The sequence below is a fragment of the Carcharodon carcharias genome, chromosome 6 (assembly GCF_017639515.1).
Source record: "Carcharodon carcharias isolate sCarCar2 chromosome 6, sCarCar2.pri, whole genome shotgun sequence".
Lineage (NCBI taxonomy): Eukaryota > Metazoa > Chordata > Chondrichthyes > Lamniformes > Lamnidae > Carcharodon > Carcharodon carcharias.
The window spans coordinates 154,725,670-154,746,387 of record NC_054472.1 but is presented as its reverse complement, the minus strand read 5'-3'; the positions used below and the strand labels follow the sequence as shown (position 1 = coordinate 154,746,387).

The 20,718-nt window shown below is 40.2% G+C and overlaps 2 protein-coding genes across 6 annotated transcripts in view; one reads left to right on the top strand and one right to left on the bottom strand.

Moving 5' to 3' along the window:
- tg (thyroglobulin) overlaps positions 1-20,718 on the bottom strand; it is a 463,025-nt gene that overhangs the window by 183,103 nt on the left and 259,204 nt on the right. The gene's annotated exons all lie outside the window — the stretch shown is intronic.
- LOC121278924 (src-like-adapter) overlaps positions 493-20,718 on the top strand; it is a 43,846-nt gene continuing 23,620 nt past the window's right edge. For 2 of the 5 annotated variants that reach the window (XM_041189479.1, XM_041189478.1), the window contains exon 1: positions 494-706. Coding sequence is in view for 3 of the 5 variants with exons in the window: in XM_041189474.1 (XP_041045408.1) it covers positions 20,529-20,589 (61 nt within the window). In the remaining 2 variants the exon portion in view is untranslated. Of the gene's footprint in view, positions 707-13,749; positions 13,899-20,498; positions 20,590-20,718 lie in introns of those variants that run through there. The other 3 variants (XM_041189474.1, XM_041189476.1, XM_041189475.1) reach the window with 3 other exon arrangements.

Here is a 20,718-nt window from a genome sequence, read left to right as displayed (position 1 = left end):
TGAACATCAAACAAAAACTGTGCCACTATTAGTGCTGATGAAAGTGTAGCAATGTAATGTGCAGATGTTTATTACATTAGAGCATAATGCATATTCTCTCTAACTTGGAAACTTAGTTAGCAGTGAGCCCGTTTATACAGTGACCAGAAAGATGGAATTTAATAAACAATCCAAAATAACATTCATCATAACCAAAACTGCTTCATTTTTGTCACACGCGCACGAGCAAAATGACAAAGCTACCCAGAGACATTGACACACATACAATTATGTACAGCAACATTGAGAAATACTGTCATACACGCAAACAGCAAGATACTTAAAAGAGGTCACAAGCTTACATGTTTATTTTTAGTGGGTTAACTAAACTCATTTTTTTTTTCTGTTCAAGGTCTGTTTAAGGAAAAGGAATAACCGCAGCAAGTGCGTCTGCCATCTGTAACAGGAAGCACGTGGGAAACAAAATACCCACCAATCATTCTGACATCACAACTTCAAAAAAAGTACAAGTGCTGCCGATCAGCAGCACACACTGGCTGTTGCCGCAAATTCCGCTCAGCACAGAAAGCTCACGAGAACAACCAGGATCACATCTGGCACTCTACTTTACTTTTGGGGGTTGGCTGCAGCTCCTAGAATGATGAGTGTCCCTCGAAATGCTCACCATTCACCTGTAATGTCATAAGGAAGGCATATTGTTCGAAAGGTAAATATTTCTTTCTCTTGTCAAAAGGAGGTTATAAAAAATGAAATTGCTGACAGGAAGCTTTATTTTTATTGTCAAATATAGACAAGTAGAGATGTGCTTTACAGCCTTCAAACTTTTTGTTTTGATCTGTTTCAAATCACTTTATGGCTTCCCTATTTCTCTAACCTCCTCCAGCCTAATAGCCCTCCAAGGTATTTGTGCTCCTCCAATTCTAGCCTCTTGCCATCCCTGATTTTAACCGTTCCACTATGGCGGCCGTGCTTTCAAAATCCTGGAATTCCTTTTCTAAAATTTTCTACTCTCTGTTCTCTGTTCTGCTTTAAGATGCAACTTAAAACCTCTCTCTTTGACCAGCCTTTCGCTCACCCTCCTTGTGTGGCTCAGCGCCAAAAATGCTTCATTTGATAACCCTTTTGTTAGGTGCCTTGGGATGTTTTGCTATGTTAAAGATGCTATTTAAATGCAAGTTGTTGTTGTTGATTCTCTCTCCTTGTCTCTTGAAGGCTCTGACTCATACAGTGGTGCAGGTATCAGTTATGCATTTTATCTTACTCAACTGAATGTTGTCATGCACGAGCTCAGATGAATATTTGCAAACTGTCAGCAATAGAGGCCATAGAAATATTTTTGTTTGGTTGCCTTTGGAGTTGTAGGAAAACAATTACAGAACTTTCCCAGGCGGAGACAAGATTTGGTGGGCAAGGTGTGCACTCAATTGTTTTACATTGTCCCATTTTTTTCTGATCCTCCTAATTATGTTGGTTCACAGAAATAAAAATCAGGAGGCACAGGTTTTGTAACAGGGCTTATCGATTATGAATTTTTTTAATGATTATTTTTAAAAAAAACAATTTTTTGTGCGAGGAATTGCATTTACATGGGTTAAGACCACTCCGCAGTATTAGTAACGAATGAGGCAGTGGTGGGTTTTCTGCTTGAGCTGTTGTGGGTAAAGGTGCCCCTACACTGCATAAGTAGGGAGCTCCAGGGTTTTGAGACAGAGATGATGAAATAATGGTAATATATGCTCAATTCAGAATGGTGTGTATTGTAAATCATAGTTCAGCACATAAAGAAGCCACTTAACAATTTATTAAATTTATTAAATGTTGCTCTCTAAGTTTCTCCTGACCTTTTCTAACTCACGTTCTCTGAATTATTAGACCAGGCCTCTGGATTATTATTCCAGTAATATATCTACCTTTATATAGCGGTGATTGTTGCTTTGTAATCAAACACACCAGGTATCTTAAAATAACAAGATCCCACAAGTAGTAATGAGATGAAAGAACCAGACAATCTGTTCTGGCAGTATTTGTTGGGGGAGAAATTTTGACTGAGACATTGGAAGAATCATAGAATCATACAGCATATAAAGAAGCCATTCAGGCCAGTGTGCCTGTATTGGCTCATTGAAAGGAAATTCTGGTTCCCTGGTACCTTTCTAGTAAATCTCATTGGCACCATCTCCAAGGTATGATGTCCTTCTTAAACTTTGATTTCCAGAATTGAATACAATGTTCTGGCTGGTTGCCAAATAGTGCTTAGACCCATACCCCCACTTTAAGTTCCTCATCTTCAAATCACATGTCTATCACCTTTGCAAGTAAAAAGTGTTCCAGATCATGATGACTGTCTGAGTGAAAAAAATCACCTGATCTCTCCGCCAGATCTTTTGCCAATGATTTTAAAATTGTGGTTATTGACCCCCTCTCATCAAAGGGAATAATTTTCTCTACTTACTCTATCACAACCCCTACACATATTAAAAACCTCTTATAAGTCACAGCTTAACCTCTATGCTAAGGAGCTCAGTTCTAACTTTTCAAACCTCTCCTCATAACTGAAGCCGCACATCCCTGCTAACATCTCGGTAAACGTCCTCTGTACCCTTTCTAAGGCCTGAAGTGTAATGCCCATAATTATTCACACTACTTCAGCTGAAGTCTAACTAGAAATTTATAAAGTTTTAAAATTATTTGTATGCTTTTATATTTTTTGCCTCTGTTTATAAATCAAAATAATGCATGTTTTTTTAAACCAATTTATCAATTTGTCTATATGGATGTCAAGGTCTCTCTGTTCATGTACACATTTCAAAATTATGCCCTTTATAGTACACTGTCCTCCTAAAGCACAACACTTCACACTTCGGCATATTGAACTCCATCTGTCATGTTACTGTCCATTTTACCATCCTCTCTATCCTGTCATCCTGAAGGCTGTAGCTCTTCTCGTCACTGCCTATTGTGTTACCAAGTTTTGTATCATGTGTAAATGTTATAATGCTGCTCCCTGCACCCAAGTCTAGAATATTTATAGAAATTGAAAAGTAATGGATCCAAAACTGATGCTTGGCAAATGCCTCCGCAAACTGTCACACAATTTGAAAAACATCCATCCATCACCATCCTCCGCTTCCTGTCACTGGGCCAGTTCTGTATCCATACTACCATTTTCCCCTTGACCCATGGCTTTAATTTTCTTAACAAACTTCCCATGTGGCATGTTATTGAATGCCTTTTGAAAGTCCATACATATAACATCCAGGCTCTGCTCTTCTTCAAATAGTGCTATGGGAATTGTAACATGTGAACTACCTAGGTAGGCAGATGGGACCATAATTTAATGTCACAGAATCACAGAATGACACAGTGCAGAAGAGGCCCTTTGGCCCATCGAGTCTGCACCGACCCGTGAGAAACACATGTCCTATCCAAAACTATTGAAGTGCCCCCTCAGTACTGCACTGGAGTATCAGCCTGGATTATGCAGTTAAGTCTTGGAAGTGGGGAGGTGGAGCTTAGTCCCACAACCTTCTGAATAAGAGCAGTACAAATGGGGGAGACAGTGGCGCATTGGTAATGTCACTAGACTAGTAATCTGGAGGCCCAGGCTAACGCACTTGAGGCATGATTCAAATCTCACCATCGCAGCTGGTGGAATTTAAAATCAATTAATAAATCTGCAATATAATGCTAGCCTCAGTAATGGTAACCATTGCAACTATCATAAATTGTTGTAAAAACCCATCTGGTTCACTAATGTCCTTTAGGTAAGGAAATCTGCTGTCCTAACCAGGTCCAGCTACATGTGACTCCAGACCTAAAGCAATGTGGTTAACTCTTAACTCTGCTCTGGAATGGCTGAGAAAACGACTCAGTTTTTTTTAATTATTCATTCATGGGATGGGAGCATCACTGGCTAGGCCAGCCTTTATTGCCCATTCCTAATTGCCCTTGCTCAGAGGGCATTGAAGAGTCAACCACATTTCTGTGGGTCTGGAGTCACATGTAGGCCAGACCAGGTAAGGACCGCAGATTTCCTTCTATAAAGGACATTAGTGAACCAGATAGCTTTTTACAACAATCGACAATGCTTTTATGCTTATCATTAGGCTTTTTAATGCCAGATTTTTTATTGAATTCAAATTCCACCATAGATTCAAACCCAGGTCCCCAGAGTATTATGCTGGGTCTGTGGATTACTAGTCCAGCGGCAACACCACTATGTTATGTTCAAGGGCAATTCAGGATGGGCAACAAATGCCGACCTTGCCAGTTATGCCAACATCACAAGAAAGAAAAAGACCTTCCTAAATTTTGCTTCACTTCAGCAGTAATCAGTATGTAACTCTATTTTGTCACTATAGCCTCCGTTTTGAAGGAAGATCGTATGGCTGACCTGCACAATTAAATTATGCTTTCGGTCTGACACAGGGTGGAAAGTGTTACCCAACATCAAGGATAGTAAAAACAAAAACAGAATTACCTGGAAAAACTCAGCAGGTCTGGCAGCATCGGCGGAGAAGAAAAGAGTTGACGTTTCGAGTCCTCATGACCCTTCAACAGTTCTGTCGAAGGGTCATGAGGACTCGAAACGTCAACTCTTTTCTTCTCCGCCGATGCTGCCAGACCTGCTGAGTTTTTCCAGGTAATTCTGTTTTTGTTTTGGATTTCCAGCATCCGCAGTTTTTTGTTTTTATCAAGGATAGTAAGATTGTACATTGTTACATTGTTTTTGGAAGCGACAGGGAAATAAACTACCAGAGACAGAGCGGTGTTACCTCAACAACACTGCAGTCAAAAATACAATCCCACTGTCAGGAGTTCCCTTTTTAAGAACACTGTTGCTCTTAAGCTCCTTTTAAAAAGGAACTCTCACTATCTTAAATTTTTTGAAGACTGAAGTGTTTCTATAGAATAGGAACCACAGGAGGCGGCCATCTGGGCCATCATGCTTGTGGCAACTCTGAAAGAATAATGCAATTAGTCCCATTCTTCTGCCCCTTGCTCGTAGCTTTGTAAAATTTTCTGCTTAATGCATTCATCCAATTCCCTTTAGAAAGTTATTGTTGAATCTGCTTCCGGTGCCCATTAAGAAAATGGGATTAGAATAGTTAGGTACTTGTTTGACCGGTGCAGACTCGATGAGCCGAAGGGCCTTTTTCTGTGCTGTAGAGCTCTATGACTCTATGAGACAGCTCATTCTAGATTACAACAACTCGCTGTGTAAAATAAGTTCTCTTCATCTCGCCCCTGGTTCCTCTGCCAATTACCTTAAATCTATGTCCTCAGATTATTGACCCTTCTGCCAATGGAAACAGTTTCTCCTTATTTCTATGAAGATACTTCATGAGTTTGAACATTTCTGCTAAATCTCCCCTTAACCTTCTCTGCTCTAAGAAGAACCCCAGCTTCTAGTCTCAGTGCAGAAATTCTGCTTCTCTAGTACCTTTCTAGTAACTCTCATCAGCACCTTCTCCAAGGAGAACGTCTTTCTTAAACTGTAATTTCCAGGATTGAATACAATGTTCTAGCTGGTTGACAACTAGTGGTTTGTAAAACTTTCACCTAATTTCCTTGATTTTGTACTCTATAACCTGGATATTAACAGGGGTGGGTTACATAAGCAGTGTGGGGGAAGGGATAGAGCTTCCATTGGGAAGATTTCCCAGGGTGTTGTTGAGTTTTAACTCCACTGTGTACGTCTTTTGCCATTGACAGGTTCCCCACTGTAATTCAGTCTGATTGACTGGTGTGCCTTTCATTCAGGCAGGAGGACACCAGAACAGGCCACCGGAGCAAATAGGTTCAATCCAACAACTCCGGGAGAGGTGGGAGGCTGATCCCGGAGTGTCTGAACCCACTCCAGGGGGATTCTTTGTATGGGGTAGGGTTCTGATTATGGGGAGCCTGGGGTTGCTGCAGGTCGGAAACGCTACTGCTCCTCTTGCTATAAAGGGACTTTCTCTCAAAAATTGTCCTTGCCTCCCTTCAGCTGCCTGGTTTCCCGAGGACTGGGAGCTATGAAGTAGGATTACCACAAAGACCATTATAAAACCTGCACAGTAGGTCAATTCAAAGGCTGCAAGTCTCATTAAAATATTAAAATTGCCAACCGCCCCCTGGGAAGTGTTACTCTGCTTTCTGCCTTTTAGCTAGTTTTGTATTCCAGCTGCCATTGCCCTTTTAAAGACCCAGGTTTCCAGTAAGTCTGTTGTGTAGTGCTTCATTAAAGGCCGTGTATGGAACATCAACCACGCTAGCCTCAACTCTCCTTTAATACAGTATTGTATTTGGATTCTTCTTAATAAGACAGTCTCACCCATTAAGGACTCTTGTAACAGGGATTCTGTCAATATTACTAGGATTATCTCCTTAAATCCTTTTTAGTCAGAAAATGTTTGCATTGGAACTCCTTGTTAAAGGGGGAATGCCACCATTAACATCTCTTTCACAATGGAAGTCTTGCTATCACAAATTTTTTTTTAAATGGATTATTACCTTCAAGACTCCCTTTCAAGATGAGCTATTGGTATCAAGAAGCCTTTTGAAATGAGGACCATCATCAATGCCCTTCTTAGCAGTGAATCTTGCTAACAATATCTGAATTTGATGGTGGGAGGAACTAGGTTAATTTAAAAGCAAAATACTGTGGATGCTGGAAATCTGAAACAAAAACAAAAATAGCTGGAAAAACTCAACAGGTCAGACAGCATCTGCGGAGAGGAAGAAGAATCATCAGAAGAGTCATACGGACTCAAAACGTTAACTGTATTCCTCTCCACAGATGCTGTCAGACCTGCTAGGTTAATTTAAATACTGGCTACTTTTTGAGACCTCAAAATCTGAGTCCTGCTGGCTACATAATACTGAATATACTACAAGAACTGAATGGTCATTTGAAGTCATTACAGATGGAACAAATCACTGCTAAATGGAAAGGAAGGGATTGGGTTGCACGAGGATGTTGAGAAGCTCTAACAGTGTTGCTCAAGAGTGTCACGTAGATGGAGCATGACACCCCTCAAGGGAGCTTTACGGAAAATAACTTTACCAGTATTACACAAGGGACCTCGGTGGAAAGAGAACAGCAAAGCAGAATTATCACAGAGCAAAGTGTTTAAGAGCAGAGTATATTATGTCTTTGAGAAGTGCATTCCTATTTGGCCCCCCATACCCAAATATACCAGATTTTCCAATTCTATTCTAGCTTAATTAGCATTCTCAAGAAAAGCACAGCGACTTTCTGTTGTTGATAATCAGCAGCATTTTCACTTAATGCCAACAAATTCATAAGGTCTGATTCCAACCCCGTCTGCCTAGTTAGACTTACAATTAAAATCAGGGATCCTGCTATGAACGTACACAACAGATTTTGGGGCCTGACTGTAATTTTAACTCCAACGCTGTGTGGGAAAGGCTGCTGAGGCTTCCTGTCACGTCAATCTGTTAGCAATTGGGATCCAAAGCCGGAAAGCAAAATCATTTCTTTCTTTTTGACTTGCCTGTGGACCAAGGGGAGAAAGAGTGTTCTTTTGCTCCCCACAATGTGCATTCCCTACCATGGGTTTCCCCTAGCTAACCCCCCACCCCCAACCCCCTTCACTGCAGTGATTTTTTTCCTACCCTTCATCTACACAGTTATCTGGGCCTGTGGCGATGGCCTCTTGCCACTTGAAATCTGACTCCTGCCTATTGAATAGGTTTATACTGCAGATTGACTGCAAGCATGAATAAAGGTTCCCTGGAACTCAGGTGGTTTGCTGCCAACATGCCCTCCTCCATTACAATTCTCACCAGGTGTTAAAATTTAGGCTTTATGTTTTTTGATAATATACTAGCATTCCTCATTTACCACTATTCAGTAGGTAAGTACCCCATGTGGTATGTTACAGAGTCACACAGGAAGGTGGTGGCCTGTGCTTCTCTCAGCTGGAGTGGAATAAGGAAGTTTTCTAATTGCTGTGATGCCCTTTGGTGAGGGTAGGTGGGATAAGTTGCTACAACTGATGTAAAGGAAGAACTTACTTTGATACAGCACTTTTGATGGTCTCATGGCCTCCTAAATGCACCCAATCAATTACTTTTGAAATATAGTCACTGTTGTAACTCTTTCAAGTACAAACCTGTTTCCATCTGTTCCTATTCAGATGAAGTTACATTGTTTCATAGCTTGCCATTGTGAGATTTGAACTCTTGATGAGATTTGGACTCTTGATCTTGGGGTTACAAACCCACTAACTCTTTTGAGTACAAACCCGTTTCCATCTGTTTCAGATGAAGTTACATTGTTTCATGGTTTGCCATTGTGAGATTTGAACTCTTGATACTCTTTTTTGAGTAAACCTGTTTCCATCTGTTTCAGATGAAGTTACATTGTTTCATAGTTTGCCATTGTGAGATTTGAACTCTTGATACTCTTTTCAGTAAACCTGTTTCCATCTGTTTCAGATGAAGTTACATTGTTTCATAGTTTGCCATTGTGAGATTTGAACTCTTGATCTTGGGGTTACAAACCCAGTACCATAACCACTTGGCTATTTAGGCCAAGCATACTCTTTTGAGTAAACCTGTTTCCATCTGTTTCAGATGAAGTTACATTGTTTCATAGTTTGCCATTGTGAGATTTGAACTCTTGATCTTAGGGTTACAAACCCAGTACCATAACCACTTGGCTATTTAGGCCATGCAAAATCAGGCTTCCTGCACCTGTTCTGCTTGCCCACACCAAATGGTTTGTAACTCTTTCGAGTACAAACATGTTTCCATCTGTTGCTATTCAGATGAAGTTACATTGTTTCATAGTTTGCCATTGTGAGATTTGAACTCTTGATACTCTTTCAAGTACAAACCTGTTTCCATCTGTTTCAGATGAAGTCACATTGTTCCATAGTTTGCCATTGTGAGATTTGAACTCTTGATCTTGGGGTTACAAACCCAGTGCCATAACCACTTGGCTATTTAGGCCAAGCAACAAACCCATTTCCATCTATTTCAGATGAAGTTACATTGTTTCATAGTTTGCCATTGTGAGATTTGAACTCTTGATCTTGGGGTTACAAACCCAGTACCATAACCACTTGGCTATAGTCACTGTTGTAGTACAGGCAATGCATTAAACTATACACAGCAATATCCAATAAACAGCAATGTGTTAATGATGTGATAATCTGCTTGATCCCACAATCATCTGACTCAGAGACAAGAGAATTTGAAACATTACTGACACCTGGTGCAGGTCCAGAGGTCAGGGAAGCCATTCTGCTGGCTCTCTGCCAGCCACCTCCACTTCACGGACTTCCATTGAATGTGGCATCAACTGTTCATTACACCTCCAGGTATGGACAGGCTTAGTGAAATAGGAATCCACTATATAGCATATTTCATATGCACCAAGGCATCACTTGATGGGAAAAGCCTGGTCGACTATTACACTTTTTTTGGGTGGCCTAAAGGCAGGCGATGCTGCCAAGACATAGAGCAATGAGTTCCTTTGCTCTGCCATGGCAATTCTCCAAACCGTAGAGGAATTCTGCCAGCAATCTGCCAAAATCATCCTTAAATACATATAACAAAATCAGAAAAATGAAAAGGAAAGAACAAGGAGGGGGCGATAACAGTATATTAGCAGTAAGAGAAGCAATAATGTGGTTAGTATGGGCAGTGAACTTGGTCTGGTGCAGTATGTATGCTCTTCTGAGCCTGGGATGAAGACAAAGTTAACACAGAATTTCACGTTGAACCTAAGCAGTGTTTGATGACTGCAAAGATTCCTTTGTATCTGACATCCAATGCATAATGCTGACACCACAACATAAAAAGATGAGAAAATGTACAATTCACAAACATTAACTTCCCTAAATATAGAAGAAATGAATATTGTTTGTGAATACAGCTGACTTGAATCTGAATACGTTCTTGGCATAAATTTATCTTCAGCTGTTTCCAGTACAGAAGCTACAACACATTCAGCAGTGTGCATTGCCAAAATAAGAAGCACATTGCCCAGTCAAAATGTGGGCAGGATTCTGTTTCAGTTGTGTCATTACTTGGTGCGACAATGTTAAATTACCAAATTATTGAATGACCACAGAAACATTTCTGTTCCTTAAATTAGTGAAGTAAAACTTTTCATTCTACAAAGCAGCCCACTTGATTTGCACCACATCCACAAACATTCACCCCCTCCACCAGCAGTGTGGTACCATCTACAAGATGCATTGCAGGAATTCACCAAGGCTCCTTCAACAGCACCTTCCAAACCCACGACCACAACCATCAGCAGATAGATGGGAACACCACCACCACCTGGAAGTTCCCCTCCAAGCCACTCACTATCCTAAAATATATCCTTGGAAATATATCGCCATTCCTTCACTGTTGCTGGGTCAAGATCCTGGAACTCCCTTCCTAACAGCACCATAGGTGTACCTACATCACATAGAGTGCAGTGGTTCAAGAAGGCAGCTCACCGCCACCTTCTCAAACGCAACTAGGGATGGGCAATAAATGCTGGCCCAGCCAGTGAAGCCAAAATCCCGTGAATGAATTAAAAAAACATGGGAGATATGCAAGTTTCTTCCTTTACACTCCCGAAGGGGTTTCAACCAAGGGGCATCCAGCTGATAGAATTCCAAAATCAGTCTGATAGAATGTTACAGCAAGGAAACAGCCCATTCAGCCTCTCAAATCTACACCACTGTTTTTGTCTATGGGGTGTTGAGCCTCAGGCTTCAGTTAGGTTGGAGTATTATACATTTTGGAAATACATTCCTGTCTTCTTCCAATATTCTTGTTAAACAAATATCTGATTCTCTTTTAAAACTTCACATGGGGTCTGCCTTAATAATAGTTTGTGGCAGGGAATTCCATGTTCTGGCCATATTCTGTGCAAAAGCATTTTTTCTATCTTACCTTGTAATGCCTTTCTGATTCTTTTAATAAAAGTAATAATCATTACCATCTCATTGACCAATAGAAACAACCTACCACTATCACAAACAGAAGTCAGAACTTGCATTTATATAATGGTTTTCATAACCTAAAGAGGCCCCAAATAACTTCACAGCCAATGATGTACTTTTGAAGTGCAGTCACTGTTGTAATGTAGAAGTAAACTGCACACTGCAAGATCCCACAATGTGAAAATGAGCAGATCATTGTGGAGGACAAAATTAATTCTCACTCTCAGAAGCATGGGTTGATAAGCCTACACGGCTTAACTAAGCTGATCAAGCTTAGTTGATGAAATAATGGGGAGGATTGATAAAGTTAATACATGGACTCTCAAAAGGCATTTGATAAAGTATCACATAACGGGCTGATTTGGAAAGTAGAAGCACATGCAATTAAAGGGGTCATGGTAAATTGATACATAACTGGCTAAGGGATAGTGGGCAGGGATTAGTGGTGAACAGATTTTTTTTTCTGACAGGAGAGAAGTATGTAGTTGGGACCCTCAGTGTCGGTATTTGGGCTATTGCTTCTCTTGTTATAGATAAATGAACCGGACTTAGGTAAAGAGTACAATTTGGAAGCTTGCAGGTAGTAAATAGTGAGCAAGATTTTTATACACTTTAGGAAGATATATATACAGACTGGTGAAATGGGAAGACACATGGCAGATGCAATTTAATGCAGATATTTGTAAAATAATACACTTTGGGAGGAGCAACATGCAGAGGCAGTATAATCTAAATAGTACTATTTTGAAGAGGTGCAAAAGCAAAGGGAACTGGTGATACATATTCAAAAATCGTTGAAGTTGCCAAGGCAAGCTGATTGTTGGCTTTGTAAAGAGGAGCATTGAATACAGAAACAAGGATGTCATGCTAAGCCTTTAAAATCACTGGTTAGGCTTCAACTAGAGTCTAATGTACAATTCTAGGCACCATACGCTGGGAAGGATGTCAGGGCCTTGAACAGGGAATAGAGGAGATTTATGAGGATAATACCAGGGACAAGAGACTTCATTGATGTGAAGAAGCTGGTATTGTTCACCTTAGGGCACAAGAGATGAAGGGGAGACCTAACAGAGGAATTCAAAACTACAGGAGGTTTGATAGGTCGAGTAGGGAGAAACTGCTTCTCCCAGCAAGTGGGTTGATAACCAAAGATCATATATTTAAAATAATTAGTAAAAGAAGTAGAGGGGAAATCAGGGGAAATTTGTTCACACAGAGGGCTTTTAAGATCTGGAATGCACTACCTGAGAGAGTAGTGGAAGCGAATTCCATAGGAACTTTTAGTCAGCAATTGGACTAATTGTAATTGGGAAAAGGTTGGTGTATAGGACTAAATTGGTCAGCTTCCAATGAGCCAGCAATGCCACAATTGGCCAAATGGCTTCCTTTTACACTATTTTTCTATGTTTCAATTCATTACAAAGTCTGATGTTGAAGTTCTTTATTTCCAATCTACTTAGAGGAAGTTGCTGCTGTCTGCTCATTGCTCTTCTGTACTTTCGAGCATGCAATTTTGTTACCTCCGCCACTGAAGGTGGGCAGAAGTAATGCTTTCATCCGTTAGTCTGTCTGTCTGTAAAGAATAATCTCAAAATGTAATAGACAGATTTCAAGGAAACTTGGTACACAGATATGGTGCAAGAAGAACTGATTCATTTTTGGCCAAGATGCAGATCCAGATCCTAGAATATTTTAAAGGATCTATTAACAATAGAAGATAGGTGCAATTGACCTTTTTTAAAGAATGTTGTGGGTTGTTTTATTTAAAAGAAGGTGAATTGTCTCAGCTGCTGTGGTGGAATTTGTCACAGCTGCTAAAATGTGAACAGAGTTTTCAGAGTAGGTTGTTGGATGTGGATTAGCCCGAAACCTCCTCAGTGAGATGGAAGGTCATGATAAAAAGATTTACTTTTTCACCTTTGTAGTCACAAAGCATCAACCAGGCAGGGAAAAGGTTCAAGGAAAAGCTGTGTAATTGCTGTCACAGCGTGGTGGAGGCATGTGTGTAACTGAGTGCCCTCTTCACTTGTTATCTCCACCAATAAAAGTGGAGGGACGAAACATTTTCACCCTTGATAGTATTTTTGTCTATAAACAATATCTCTCAAAATCTAATGGATGGATTTCAATGAAACAAGCTACACAGATAGGGTATACTCCAAGGGAGGAACTGATTAGTCTTTGGCGATGGTGTTGGAATTTTTTAAAGGATGCATTGACATTGGGAGATAATGTGAACTGACTTTTTTTTTACAATGTTGCAGCTTCTTTTATTTAGAATGTTGTTGATTGTTTTAGAATGTTGTGGATTGTCTCAGCTGCTGTCAAAGCTGTCAAAATGTGAACAGAGTTTTCAGAGCAGGTTTTTGGATGTGGATTGGCCTGAAGCTTCCTCAGTGAGATGAAATCTTTTAATAAAAAGATTTATTCTTTCAACTTTGTAATTACAGAGCATCAATCGGCAGGGAAAAGCTTTAAGGAAGAGCTATGTAATTGTAATAACACTGAGTTAATACAGCCTGGCTCTATTACGTGATCTCTTCACTTGTTCTGTTTTGCAATTGAACCTAAAATGGAACAAGTACGTTGAAATGTCAGATTGGGAAATATACTTTGCCAGGAAGCTTAGAACAGCATACCAGTAGCAGCAACGATTTCAGTGAGTAGGCAGACTGCTTGTCCTGTACTGTTTGTTCCTCTACTCTTGTGTCAATCAAGAGGGTTTGTGGTTCTAGTCTGTCCCCTGTATCTTGAAAACACTTTCAACTTCTCCTTTATGTAAAAGAAGCCCTTTATACAACAGAGCTAAATCTATATCACTCAGCAGAAGCAACCTTGTAAACTCAACTTGAAGTTAATCAGACTGCAGAATCTGAAAGATTTCCATTCATCTCAGTCCCAATATCTTCTGTTAGATGTGAAGCAGATACTGGGTTAAAGGCAGGTAACATTTCATTTCCATATTTATTATTATATAGCTTATAAACACAAGGGGCACAATAGTATAATGGTTATGTTATTGGACTTGTCACACAATTGCCCCTCCCTCAACCAAGTTCAATAATTATTAACCTTCCTCCATAAAATTAACTATTTAACACAGAGCATAGTAGAGTTTTTGAATAGAACTGTTGTACATATCAGTTCAAGGGGCAGATGTGCACCTCCCAAGAAAATGGACTGAGATGGGGTGAAATTGCACCCTGAGGTCTAATCTAAACCTGTGTTAAAATTGCAGAGAAGAGAATTTCATATGAGCATATAAGATGGCTGTAAATTAAGATTAACAATGGTGATAGCAAGGCCAGGGATGGATAATCAAAGTGGTAAACCTCAATATAATGCAGGAAAGCTGCATGAAACTGCTGAATTAGTATGAGCATATATATATATATATATATATATATATGTATAGTTACATTTCATCTGAGTGCAGTATATTGTGATATGATTTGCATTATTATTAATGTAAACATTCTACAGCCCTATTTTTTTGTGCATTTAAATGTTAATCTCTTCTAAATGTTGTAATTGATTTGACTTTATAGTTATGCCTGGTAACATATTCTTTACTCTAATAACTCGGTGTCAAAAGAGTTACCCCCCCACGTCCTTTTCCAATAGATAATCCCTTGCTTCTTTGTTACTGAGTAACTGAATACTGGACATAAGATTTCACTATTTACCCTTTAAAACCTTTGCATAATTTTAAAAACTCCTCTTGATCACTACTTAACCTTCTGGGAGCAGGGATCAGTGAAGTGACCGTATAGCATTTAGCAAGTAATGCATTTGAATGATGTAATGGTATGTTCAGGATCTCCATTAAGCTTCCCAAATGAATTAAGTTAATTTTCTGTTTATTTTGTTAAAATTAAAATGTGAAAAAACTCATCCATTGATGTGTACCCCAGGAGAGAAAGGAAACTGCTGGGAAGGGGAAGAAAAGAGGAACATTTGGGAGGCTTTAATGAAGTTTGTGCATTCCAATAACTGTAACTTTAACCTCCTGATATTCTTGCTCTCCAATCACCAAGAGGCAAAATTTGCTGCTATGGCTTTGTAACATCACCTCATAGCATCTTTGAACTTGTGTCATGAGCGACAGACCTTGTGTGAATAGTTAAGAACAGTCCTAAAGCACCTCTGATGCAACACACTGATAAAGACTAAGGAAGAGTCAGAAACCAAAAATAAACACATTCGCAAACCCCAACATGGAATGTAACTGCATGAATCACCTGCATTCATCACTATATGCACATTAGAAATGGCCACACACATTTACCTATATTTCTAGCTCACTTGTGTGCTTAAAAGCCTCATCCCTACCAACCCCATCAGTACACATGGACACAAGCACACAAAAACATGTCTGAAGAGGAAAAAAATTCAGGGCTATGGGGAAAAAGCAGGTGAATGGTACTATGTGCATTGCTCTTGCAGAGAGACAGTACAGATACAATAAGCTGAATGGCCTCCTTCTGCGCTGTGACCATTCTATGATTCTATACAAGTCAGAAGCATGGCACAATACTTCCCATTCGCTTGGATGGGTGTAACTCAACAACACTGAAGACATTTGGCACCATCCAGGGTAAAGTAGTCCACTTGACTGACATCCCATCCACCACCTTAAATATCCACACCCTCCACCACAATGCACCATGTACGATCTACAGGATACATTACTGCAGCTTATCAAGCTGCCTTCCAATGCACCTCCCAAAGCCGCAACCTCAAAGCACAGAGGCAGCAAGTTCATGGTAACACCATCACCTCCTAGCTTCCCTCCCAAGTCACACATTATCCTGATGTGAACATAAGATATATGGGGGAGACATGGCGTAGTGTTAGTTAGTAGTCTTTCAGTTCCATCATTTTTCCATGTGTCATGATGGTGTGTTACAGATCACTAAGGGAGTCTGAGTTGTTGTGACAACATGCACTTTTACATGCATAATGTAACCTGAAGCTATGGACAATGATGCTCAAGGGTCTAACTTTCCTTCCATCACATGGCTGACCAAGAATCTCTCCTGTTGTTACCACCTGCCATTGGCATGTGTTGGTAGGATTTTCAGGTTGATAATGAACATATTTGGCCATGTTATGAACGCACCTTCCTTCGCCATCAAGTCCTGGGGTGGGACCCGAATCTGGAGCTTCTGACTCAGAGGCAAGGATGCTACTCACTATGCCACAAGACCTTTTTTCACCTATAACACATTGTTCATGGATAGTCTAGGGTCTGGACAATGGCTTTTAACACAGAAACCAGAGGAAATCTATGATGGGACGGACTAAGGAGAGCTTCGCCCTGCATCAAACACTCAGCGTGCCAGAACTTAGAGTGCTGGAGACTGACACTGGTTGTCCAAAATCAAAAATATCCTGCTCCTCAGGATGGATAATTCATTAGCCCTTTAGACACAAAAAATCACTTTAAAAAAAGGAACAAGAAAGCAAAAACTAAAATTAAAATGAATGTTTTAAAAAAACAGAAGAGAAACATTGCAACTTTGACTTCCTGTAATATCCCATTTCAATTCTTCTAGCTGCAAACTCACAACAAAAATGCAATGAAAATATACCTACAGGTTAATAAAAGGTTCTGATTTTAAACAGTTTATAAAAATAAGCATGCAGTTGGTTTTGAAGCCTGACACACACAGTCTGCACATATGCCGTGCTGTTTTTATCGGAGCTGGACTGATGGAAACTTTGGTCAGCACTTCAGCCCCACTTCCCTATTTTAAGGTTCAGTCTGATCCATCTGATAGCACAGTAGTTACAGCTGGGAAACTGTCTTGAATTTTCGTTTCAAAATAAGGACTGACATTGTTTTTCAGTTTGGTCTTTTCTTACAGTAGGTTTTTATTTTCTCTGTAAACTGCTTTTAACATACTCATCTTCAAGCACTCTTTTACAAGAAAGAAATACTTAATAACAGAAAATGCTGGAAATACTCAGCTGGTCTGGTGACATCATTAAAATTTCAGGTCAATGGCATCACTGACATGAAACGTTGATTCTCTTTTTCTCTCCAAAGATGCTGCCAGACCTATTGAGTATTTCCAGCATTTTCTGTTTTTATTTCAGATTTCCAGCATCCACAGTATTTTGCTTTTGTAAGAAAGATTTGAATTTGTGTCCCACCTCAGCATGTCTCAAAGTGCTTCACAGTCTATATATTTCAGAAGTGTAGTCACTGTTGCAATGCAGGAAATACAACAGCCATTATGCACATATAGCAAGCTCCCACATCAGCAATACCGATCATATATTTTTATTGACGATGATGAAGGGATAAATATTGGCAAGGAGAGGAGAGAACTCTCTCTTCAAAATAATACCATAGGATCTTTTATGCTCAGCTGTGAGGGCAGATAAGTCCTTGATTTATCATCTGATTCAGATGACAGCAGTTCTGACAGTGCACGCTGGAGTATCAGCCTAAATTACACGTTCAAGAAACCAGAGTGGCCATTCAACAACTTCTAACTCTAATGCGAGGGCTACCACTGAGTCATAGTTTAAAGATAGAAATCTCAAATGCAGAAGTGTCCAAAAACTACATCAGGAAAATGAATGCCTAACATTTCTTTTATACATTTAAGTGAAATCTGATGTGAAGTCTAGGCTGCATATGAAATCATATTCTGTAAATGGGAGTTCAGTATTTAACCCAGTTCTCTCTCTGTACCCTGAATATCAAGAGATCGCACACTCACAGTTCAAGTATAGCACACTCAAATGTGCAGTTAAGTTCAATCTCGAAAGTTCTTTACGTAAGTTTGCAATTGCACAAGTCAGAGTTTATTGCACAACATGATATGATCTATGCACTAGGTTAAAACTAAACAATGTAAAGACAATTTTTGATCCCTGCTTCTCTAAAATACTTTCTTACAAAAACCTCAACTGGAAGAACATTCCTTTATAGCTCTTTTTTCAGCATTTACACTTAACAGGGTGAAGCAAAACTGAACACTTGTCCACTACAAGCACTCAGTGCTAGTGTCAAGCACTCACAGATCAGAAACAGCAACACTGGAAACAGAATAAAGGGCTGGATTGGGACCAGTCTCAGGTCGGACCCTGCGTGTCATACTTTAAGCACACTCATTGGGAGTTTCAAATCCTCAGTCAATTAATGGCCATGAAGTAGACTCGGAATCCAATCAGGTATAGCAGAAGGGCTCTGTCACTGGAGGGTAGCCGATCTGAGCTGGAGCTGCCTTCTTTCAAAATGACTTGAGCTTGGAACTGAAGCAAGGAACCAACACAGAAGGCAGCAGTGTCAAATAGCGTGCCCACTCACCTCTGACCTGGACCCCAAACCATTTCAAAAATCCCAGCAACGTGCCCTAACCTTGAATATCTGAAGGACATCCTTACTGCACAGTATGACATTTTCCTTTCCCAAATCAATGACTGGAAAGGAGAAAGAAACAATTTGCATTTGTTCAGCACCTTGTATAACCTAAGAATGTCCCAAATTACATTACAGGCATTTTACTTTTTACATGCTATCACTGTTATAGTGCAGAAAATGCAGTAGCCAATTTTCATACAGCAAGTGCTCACAACAGCAATAAAATCATGACCAGATCGTCTATTTTAGTTGAAAGATAAATATCTACTTTGACAGAGAGATATGTATGTCTATCCCTGATCAACAATTTCAACAGGGGCCATGGGTTCTACAATGGTTACAGGTGGAACATCATTTTGTTGGGGCTTCTCCCTTCTTCTCAAATGATCCATGTGTTTGTGGGTGATCTGGACCTCCACTTCTAAATGGTACAACAAGAGTCCAGTCACAGAAATTATTACATCAGGTAACCACTCACATATTGGAAAGTTATACGACTTTTCTTTTCAATGTCTCTTTAGCTTCATTCAGCTAATTCTTCAGCTCTTTGCTAGACAGCTAGCTTCATTTAGCTGGCACTGCCTTGGATTTCTCCACACTCCTGTCTCCTGGCTGTATCCAGCTATAAACGACTTCCAGGGCTTCCTGTAGCCCTCTCCGAATACCAGTGCCTCTCCTGAGCCCTGTCCAATTATCAGGGCTTCCCCTGAGCCCTCTCCGATTACCAGGGCTTCCTCTGAGCTCTCTCCGATTACCAGGGCTTCCCCTGAGCCCTCTCCGATTACCAGGGCTTCCCCTGAGCCCTCTCCGATTACCAGGGCTTCCCCTGAGCCCTCTCCGATTACCAGGGCTTCCCCTGAGCCCTCTCCGATTACCAGGGGTTCCCCTGAGCCCTCTCCGATTACCAGGGGTTCCCCTGAGCCCTCTCCGATTACCAGGGATTCCCCTGAGCCCTCTCCGATTACCAGGGATTCCCCTGAGCCCTCTTCCAGTTTCTTCTGCTGTGCTTCCATTCTACTGTTTAAGACAGTCTTTATTTCTTCATGTTGCTGAATAATCAACTGTTCTTTCAACTGTTTAATTTTCTGTTGCCCTCTCTCTGGGGTCTCCTGTTGCCCTTAGCAGAGTTGCCCCCTCTCTGGGGTTTCTTGTTGCCTTCTGAAAAGTTTCCCCCTCTGGTTCTTTTCTAATTTTCTGTCCATAGCCATTTTTCTTGTATTTACCACTTTAAATGTATTGCTGCTTTAAGAGCAGTCACTTTTTGTTTTACTCGGGTTGTCTCTGCAGCTGTCGGCTTTTCTGTACTGTTTTTGCAATTCCCACGCTTTTGTGTTTTGGCGGGCTCAGCAGCAAACATGGCTGCTTTTTTTTTTAAACTTTGTAAAACTTTGCTCCTGATCGAAAAAACAGAGCAGCAATTTTTTTCTCCCTTTTCTGGGTGATTCTGCAGGTTTTTTCTTCTTTTTAGTTTTGCCTCTGCAGCTCCTATATTTTTTTAAATGTTGGGAGTGCTCGAGGAGATTTTTCAGCCATTTGGGTAGGGGCCTTTTTTTTTAACCTTGAAACAACAGCACTTCTCTTTCTTCTGTTTGAACTCTGCAGCATAACTGATGAGTATGATTTCCTTTCCTTCTGTTTAAACAAGATACTTGCAGTTGTTGGATGAGGAACAATGCCAGACCAATCCCTCCTTTATCGCGAGTTTGTTATGGACTTGATTTTCCGGACAGGTTTCTCATTAGAAACATCAAGCTTTATTTACAGGCTGCTGCAGCAGTTACATACTTCCATCAAGCTCCACAACTAGAAGAAGAACTCTCACTCTAAGGTTCCCTGCACTTAGAACTGATTCGTTCACACTGTTACTTGATACTATACAACACATTAAGTCTTAAAGCCACAATAACTACATTCCTTAAAGCCACAATTACTACACCAATTCAATGTTATTATGTTTTTTCATTAGCCTGGACGTTCCCAATGTCAGTGTCATAGCCACTACATCATCCAGGCTACAAACCATTTTGTACCCTGTACCATACAGGCAGGTAAACAAACCTGGTTTCATAAGTGAAAGTGCGACTGTACAGTTAAGTGCCAGCTTATTTCAATTGGCAGCACTCTTGCTTCCTATTCAGAATATCTCAATTTTCTGCTCACAGTGTTTACATATAAATAGTGAGGATTAAGACATGGGGAATACCATCAAGTCCGAACCTGAGAAGGAACCAGGTCTTCAGGAACCCCTCACCGGTAAGATATCACTCAATGCCATAGATGAATGACTAATGCTGATGAGGAAAATAAATGACTAGATACTCAGAAATATTTTATTTTATCATATTTTGTTTTATAATGCTCCTATGAAGCGCCTTGTGATTT